We start from the raw sequence: 8,171 nt of genomic DNA, 5'->3' as shown, positions 1-8,171 counted from the left end.
GGTGGGGTGGGTTTCTCCACTGCTGGCGGAGCAGCGCCTCACGAAAGGGAGGGAGCGCCCCGGCCTGGTGTGGGGGTGGCTGCTCAGCTGCCTCCCCAGCGAGCTGCGAGTTCATCAGTTAATTTTGGTGAAACAATAGCAGGTGCTCGGGCAAAAGGCATGTAGTGGGAGTTAGTACTACTCAAAGGACGTGCTCTGAAAAAAACAAACCAAACCAAACCAAACCCCAAACGTTTTGAAGATTTTGTTCTCGAGCTAATTTTTTTCTGCCTAGACAGGGACCCCTGCTGCAGGGAGCTCAAGGCAGGCACAAGTAAAAGTATTTATTGGCAGCGTGGCATTAATGACGTGACAGCTTCAACAACTAGTTAAAGCAGCCCTAGTTAAAGATCACATTTTAAAGCAGCCAAGTTGTTAGTACAAAATCACTGCATTTTTAGTGCATTGAACTATACTCAAAGCAAGATATCCCAGAATGTCCCTCCAGTGCTGTGCTCACACATACTGACCACATAATTCTGTTTACCCATTTGTCTCAAAAGAGTAACCTCTGTGTTTCCTGGCAAAGTAAAATGCCATAGTTTTTCATAGTAAAGTTGTAGAATATTTGGCTATTTGCACTAGTATGTCTCCAGAGCTGTTTTCAAAGCTGATTTACAGTATCGTGTAACAAACACGTAAGAGCTGAGGTAATGCTTAGGTCTTGTATAAAGTCTGTTGTCTTAACTGGAATTAGATTTTCTTTTGTTTGTATCTGTTACAGGATTGAATAGCTCATAATTAACATCATTATTTGCAAATGCAATGGAAGAGGGCAAGACTGAAGATGTCCAGGGTATACTACGACTCAATGTGCGCGGATGTTTATACGCAGCCAGGCGTGAGTCTTTATGCCGCTTTAAGGATTCAATGCTAGCTTCTATGTTTAGTGGACGCTTTCCTCTGAAAGTGGATGAATCAGGTAAATATGTTCAAGCTGTAAATACGACATTGTGATCACGGAGTTCTGTGGCAAAAACATGCTTTTATATGTATTTATGCACTTTTTAGTATATCTCTTTTCCCAATCTGCTGAGCATCAGTTGGCTTCTTTAATTCCAGGACATAAAACAATTTGCATGCATGCAAACTTTATACTTACAAGTAATTCATCTGAGTTCCACAAGACTACTCATGTTTGCAAACATACATTTTTGTACAGTGCTTATCCCTGCCTTGTCCCAATCCAAACTGTGGCTTTGGAATGTACTTCTTCAGTATGAATATGAAAATAGATAAAATTGTTGGCAAAAAAAAAGTTGGCGGAGTTTTTGGCATTTAACTTGGATCCTGTTTATGAACCCCTATATTCTCCGGAGGCATCTCACTCTGTTCATTACATAAGGAGATTTGGGTCTAATCTTTGTTTCAGAATACTTCATTACCCAGTAAAGATTGCATTTTTCACCACCATGGCTTGATATGAAAGCTTGAATAAAGCTATTTATGGGTCAAATTTCACACTTGTTTGTGACTTGGAAATCCTGCCAAAGTATGTCCAGTTTAAAGATATGATGGATGGAGAAGAGTAATTCCTTGTTGTACGCTTTTGACTTTAAAATATCTGAAATATCTAACATTTTTATGGGCAGGGCTTTGCTACCATCTTTCAGTTGCAGTGAACAGCTTATTGTATACAGCTGTGTATAGTTTTGTCAGTTTCTGTACTGGTCCTTGAGCCCAGTGGGCAAAGGAGAGAAAAAGAAACAAAAAAATACTGTAAAACTTGAGCAATATTCAGGGAAGATTAGACTAGATGTATACTGGAGCTGATGCTACTTTTAACTCTTTTAAATTGCTTGGATCCAAAATTGAAAAATCTCTGCAATAGCGAGAAAAGATGTATCTGCAGTTAGAAATGCATCTAGAATTAGATTTTAACATTTTTAAGTGGGGGGCAGTACAGCTGAGGTTGTATGTTGGCATGGTCCTATGCAGATTAGTGATTTCACTGAAATCCCAAAGAAATGCTTAGTGCACTAAGAATTTTATCTTCAAATAACAAACGTTCCAGGGAAACAGAATAGTAGCTTCAAAAGAATAGAGAAAGTATACATACTTCTCCTAAGTAAGTAAAACTAGTACAGAAGTTTTATGTAAAGGCCTTACTTGATGATTTGGTAGAATGTGACAAGTCTGTATTCGCTTGCTGGAAGCAGTATTTCAAATCATTTAATTTATGTTTTCAGGAGCATGTGTAATTGATCGAGATGGAAGCCTGTTTAAATATCTTTTGGATTATCTTCATGGAGAAGTTCGGATTCCTGAAGATGAACAAATTCGAATTGCACTGCAGGAGGAAGCAGATTATTTTGGCATCCCTTATCCATATAGTCTGTCTGACCATTTGGCCAACGAAATGGAGACGTATTCTTTAAGGTCAAATATAGAGCTTAAAAAGGTCTTGACATTTCTTACATTTTTCAAGATGTACTCTGTAATCCACACCATTCATTAGCAGCAGATATTAAAACCACAGCATATGCAAGTTAGCAGTTTTTAATTGCCACATTAAATCACCAGTAAATTCAGAGTTTTAGGTATAAGAAAGGCTAGAGTTGATAATGCAGTCATAGTAGTTAAGGACATCAGCTTTTCTCATCATTGCAATACAGCAACAGTTTAAATTTGACTCTGTTTTACATGCAAGTCTGCTGTAAAACTTGCACAGTAGGAATGACATTGTTCAGTTCCCTATTTGGCTTGAGTTTTACTTGAGATTAGATTTGATCCCTTCAAGATGTTTGGGGTTTTTTTCAGTTTTACAAATTCGTCCTAAAACTTGAAAGATAAAATGTACTTTGCCATGTTTTTAGAACAAGAAAGGAGAAAATAAAATTAATATATGATTTAAAATCCAAAGGTTAGTCTGTTTTAGAGTATTGTAACTTAAAAGCTAATTCTAATTAACTTGGAAATGAACGCATATTACCATGTATGGCTGTGTTAGTCCTGACAGTCATCTATGTTCTCTTAGTAAGCTATTGTTCTATATATTTAACATTCTCCCTTATTCATTTCCTTTTGAAGAGCATAAAGAATTTCCAGACCTTTCAGTTTCTCTTCATACTAGGGATTTACCATGCCTTTAAGTATTTCTGTTACTTTTCTGTGAATTTCTCCTAGTTTTACAGTATTCTCTATTAACATCTGATAAGAAATACTGGACACATTGTTCTAGATTAACTGCATCCTTGATTTACTTAAGACCTCAGCAGTACTGTTAAGAAAACTTAAATACGAAAGCTTATTCAACTAAAAAGACTGTATTCTTATTAATATTCTAGTATTTTGTGTTTCATGTTTTTTCCAGGCTTTGTTAGATTTCTGCGATTCTTATGATTTAGTTTGTACCAAGCCTACAGTTTGGGTCCTGCACTATCTCAACACTTCTGGAGCAAGCTGTGAAAGTAAAATTATTGGTGTGTATGCCACAAGAGCTGATGGGACTGATGCAATTAATAAGGAGCTAGGAACAAAAATTCATAGCAAAAGCATTTACAAAAGGTAAGATGACTGTCAAACACATGAAAGCACTATGAAGTGAGAATGAATGCTCACATATTATAATAATACCTAAATATTATTATATGTAGCATAATGTAGCATTATTGTTCTATAACTCTGTGGAAAGAATCAGAATCTTTCCAGCTTCAAAAACAGCTGGCTATTACAATGCTCACATTAAACAAACAAACAGAAAAGATAAAAACTAAGCAAGGAGTACAAGAATTTGAGAGACTCTACAAAAGGTGGCTAGCACACAGTTGCTATAAGTTCTCATGTTTTACTTGCTATTTTTAAAATGTCTCAACCATTTAAAATTATTTTCTGATTTAGGATGATATTTACACTAAGTACAGTGAATGAATCCCCATCCAAAAAAAGTTCCAGAAACATTCACAAAAATGGTTGTGATTCATGCAATTGTATTTTGCAGTCTTCTAAGACAGCTGAAAGAAATATTTAACACTGAAAAGAACTGGAGATGGAAAGAAATGGGTTAAATTCTTTAAAGGACATGTACATCTCTACTACGCTATTAATGTATTTTTATGACAGCATTTATTAGTAGACCTGTACTTCTGAGTGTCTGGAAGCAATTTGTCTTTCTCTTGGTCCCACAGTACAGTGTCAGAAGTGTACTTCACTGTGTACCTTTTGAAACATGATTAAGATACAGCTTTTGATGTTTCATCATCTTTATAATTAATGTGCTTATTTTCCTAAATTTAGGCTGGGAACTTAATATTTATTCCAAGAGTATTTGGACACATAGTATCAGGTATCTGTCCTCCTACTGTGTTCTCCCTTTAAATAAATGAGATTTAGAAAATAGATTTTTACACCATTAATTGTGTATTTATTCTTTTATGAACATCTGTTCTTTCATGAATACCCATTTTTAGCAATAAGTGTTCACAGGCATGCAGATAATAGGAGGATGGCTATTTAGAACCTCTTATACAAATGAAAATGAAATTTAAATAACATTTTCCTTTCTACTTTACCAAACATTTACTATTAAGTCTTTATAGTCAGAATTTGGTAAAAATAATGATACATTTCATCAGTGTTATATTTTTAAAGACTTAGCTAGATTTACCACATAACTGTTACCTTTAAAACAATATTTCTAGAGAAGCTGGAAATAACGTCCAATACATCTGGAGCTATTACTCAGTAGCTGAGTTGAAAAAAATGATGGATGCTTTCGATGCCTGGGAAGGGAGAGGTAGAGTATAAATTATTTTTTTCTTTTATTTCAGTAGTACTTTTTCTTTACAGAAAAACAAGAAAAATACTTGCCAATTAACTATAATAAAAAACTCTGCATACGTTTTCACTCATTCACTAAGTAACACATTGTAAAATATGGGGTAGTAGTGGCTATTTGAAAAAAAGAAAAAAAAAGTCTTAAGGGATGTTCCAAGAAGATGACATGAGTTGACATGAATCAATAGATGTAGTAAGAGCCACCGCATGCAAGGGGTGATAGCCCACTAGCATTGGGCACTCTGGTGGGAGCCCTGGAAGCATGTTGGCTGTAAGCAATGTTCATGTCAGCATAGTTTCAAAGCTGAAATTCTACATGATAAAATACACACGTTCATTTAGTCAGGTGTATACGTGCGTAATATTGACTGTGTACTCTCAGCTCATCAATACAACGTCCCTTTGAAACACAGGTGTCAGCTACTGGAGAGTGCCTCAGGAGCTGATTGAATGTTGGACTCTTGAAGAACGCCCTTTGAAAGGCAGTTTGCATCATATGCCTCCAGTTCATAAAAGGTATGCTGATTTGCATAGGTGGCTTAAAATAAAGCAGAAATACAGCACAATTTGATAATTTCAGATTCTTTGAATAGTTGAGTTTTGCTGTTTTTTCTATTTACATTTTTTAAAAATGTATTATAATCAGAGACCTTAATTGCAGAACTGAACTTGCTAGAAACAAATTACCTTTTTTAGGTTGCTGAAACTCTTCTGTTCTACTTCTTTAGCCTTTAAAACATGTGGGAAGGAGTAATTTTAAAAAGTAGAGAGGAGTATTAGTTAAATGGACTACTAAAAAAGAAATTTAACTGAAAACTTAAAACACGTCAGACCAGTATTTAGTGGATTTTGTATCTAATCTGTAGCATTTTAATATTTTCTTTCTACAACTCCACCAGCCTTCTTTCTCATTGATTTTCACTTAGCAGTTTGTGCACTGTATCTCTTACCATCTTTAATGAGCAATATTACTTACACAGGTAGAAGAGATTGCTGGTACTGCTCATGTGAAAGCAAGCCTGACTGCAGTGATGAACAGTTAAGAACCATAAATGATACTGTAACACTCAAAAATGAAAAGAACTTCAGATTTGTGGATGGCTGTCGCAGATTGTCTGTTTTGTAATGTTATAAAAAGAATAATTTATGTACGTAGCTTGTTTATTTAATTCAAGTTCTTTGTTTTACAGACGATTAATTGACTTCACTGAAGAGGAAGACTATTTACCATGTAAAGTGGGTCCCAAGCCAATTAGATTCTCAGGTCCCTCAACAAGTACCCGTATCACAGTCAAGAATTCAGCTGCATTAAAGGTAGCTGCTTGCAATGCTTCACGTTCTGCAGCGACTCTTAAACGACCCAATAGTGAAAGTCTGACACCGCACAAAGTAGCTTCTGAAACTGTATCCACAACACACACATCGGTGCCCAGCAATTCCCAGGCGTCCTGTGGAAGGCAGAGTGCTGACAATGGAACACCATGTCAAATGACTTTCAAGATCGCAGTGTCTAGGAAGCCCGTAAGCAACCGTGTAGTAAAGCTGAAGCGAACGCCACTTTTTCTTGTGACACCATCTCAGCCACCTTCTTCTGTGTCCAGTAAAACAGGTGAACAGGACAGTGCTGCTGTTGAAATTCCTACTACTTCTATGATACTAAACAAGAAAGAACCAGCTATATTAGCGGAGAGTAGTAAGCTGAAGAATGACAAAGTGGATGGATAATGTTTGACTCAGCCTGATAGACTGGATAGCTTTGTATCATTTGGTCAAAGAAGAGATCATCATCTCATGTGGTCATTTATTCAAAGATTTGGTAGAAAATTATTATGAAAAAGTTCATGAAAAGTATAGGGAGAAATTGTTTTAAGTGAACACCAAAGTGTGTTTTCTGCTTTATTTCTAAGTATTTTTTAGATGTTGGGAAGGGAGGAAGAAAAATCGACTAAAAAAACCCTCAAACACAGAGCACGTGCAGTCTAATGTTACAGTATCTCACATTTGTATTTCTGTCAGGCTGTACTAGTAGAACTAACCTTTTTAAAGGGTTAAAAGGGTTATGCACAGCATAAAAGACGACTTCTTTATCAACATTAACTAGAGTGAATTTTCTTAATCTGCATATTTAAAGTGAGGGAAAATAGGTAACAATAAGTAGCTTTTATTAGATACAAGTTTGCCACAAGTGTGCAACATACTGAGTACTGCAAAGATTCCGCAAGTTGAATGCACCAACTGGTACTTATGGGGAGGTTAAGCCACCCTTTTGTTATTAACAGCAGTTAAAGGAACCACCTTTCCTTGTACACAGTGAGAAAACTCAGCAATACAGGAAGGGAAGAGCATGCCTAGGGAGTAACAAGGCAAGTTTTTCCATAGACCTGAGACTTACACGTACCACTTTCCTAATGTGGTGTGATCTGCCACTGGGGTGAAGCTGCTGCAGGCCACCAGTGCAGCCTTGGCACAGGTCTGAGTCACAGCTGGCCTTCTCGTGTCCTTTTGCAGGTCTTTTCAAATGAGGAGGGGACAGCCTCAACTTCTGTGCAGCAAAGCAGTGTTAACAGAGGTGTCCTGGTTTGAAGAAAGATAAAAGAACCCCTCCTTCCCCCAGAGCAGGATAGAGGAGACCTTCTTGTACCAGGGTAAATTTTGAGTAATGATATTGAAGTGAAGAGCTGCCCTGTGTTTCTGTCAGCACAGGAAAGTCAAATTTGGCTCAAAAAGGACCTTTTAGTTGTTTAAATCAGTGAATGAAACCTGGCTTTGTTTTGTGCCCGTGCTTGCTTGCAGCAGGGTGCTGGGTTTTTTTTTTGTAGGTTTTGCTACTATTTTTGCTTTTCCAGCACAGCAAATACAGCTGTCCCTAAACATTGAAAAGTCGTATCACATTGCCAAAATGTAATGTTCTTAAAATTCCTGAGACTATTAGAATTACAGCAGGGTTCTTTAAATGTTTTATTTTCTAAATCATTTAGGAGTGATCACATTTTGAGGCTTTTTACCTAACCACAAGGACTTGAAACATGATTTGCACAAGTGAAACCCCTAAATTTTCATGTACTAACATATTTGTAAGGAGACACTGTGCCATGAACAGTAGTCACTGTAAGGGTATGTAATAGTCACTGTAAAGGTGTGTAGTACTCTAATTTTCTGCTATTGGTGTGTATCTTGAAGACCAGCTTACCTTTAGAATCTTTAAACTAGTGTTTTTTCTTAAAAAATGAACCTAAAGAGCAACAATCTCAAGGCTCTTCCTATCCCCCCAAAAAAGTTTCACTGAAGAAAGGGTAAGGCAAAAATTGTAGAAAGATACTAACATAATGTAATCTATTCTTTGGACATGCAATTCA

At 36.5% G+C, this 8,171-nt stretch overlaps 1 protein-coding gene across 1 annotated transcript; it reads left to right on the top strand.

Moving 5' to 3' along the window:
- The first annotated feature begins 804 nt into the window (after positions 1-804).
- On the top strand, positions 805-6,540 carry KCTD18 (potassium channel tetramerization domain containing 18). The gene is made up of 6 exons (XM_009890171.1): positions 805-961; positions 2,229-2,440; positions 3,353-3,546; positions 4,680-4,774; positions 5,229-5,331; positions 6,006-6,540. Exons 1-6 carry the CDS (start codon positions 805-807, stop codon positions 6,538-6,540), a joined length of 1,296 nt encoding a protein of 431 aa, XP_009888473.1.
- The last annotated feature ends 1,631 nt before the right edge of the window (positions 6,541-8,171 follow it).

The sequence above is a fragment of the Charadrius vociferus genome, unplaced genomic scaffold, assembly GCF_000708025.1.
Source record: "Charadrius vociferus isolate BGI_N301 unplaced genomic scaffold, ASM70802v2 scaffold147, whole genome shotgun sequence".
Taxonomy (NCBI): Eukaryota; Metazoa; Chordata; class Aves; order Charadriiformes; family Charadriidae; genus Charadrius; species Charadrius vociferus.
Note: the sequence above shows the minus strand (reverse complement) of the source record. Positions and strands in the feature narration are given on the sequence as shown.

What these genes read in the sequence shown, in the direction of transcription:
- KCTD18 (XM_009890171.1), top strand. Translation starts at nt 805, where the DNA reads ATGGAAGAGGGCAAGACTGAAGATGTCCAGGGTATACTACGACTCAAT. An exon ending in AGCAAAAGCATTTACAAAAG is followed by an intron (nt 3,547 to 4,679) that starts GTAAGATGACTG and finishes CAATATTTCTAG; the next exon opens with AGAAGCTGGAAATAACGTCC. An exon ending in CGATGCCTGGGAAGGGAGAG is followed by an intron (nt 4,775 to 5,228) that starts GTAGAGTATAAA and finishes TTTGAAACACAG; the next exon opens with GTGTCAGCTACTGGAGAGTG.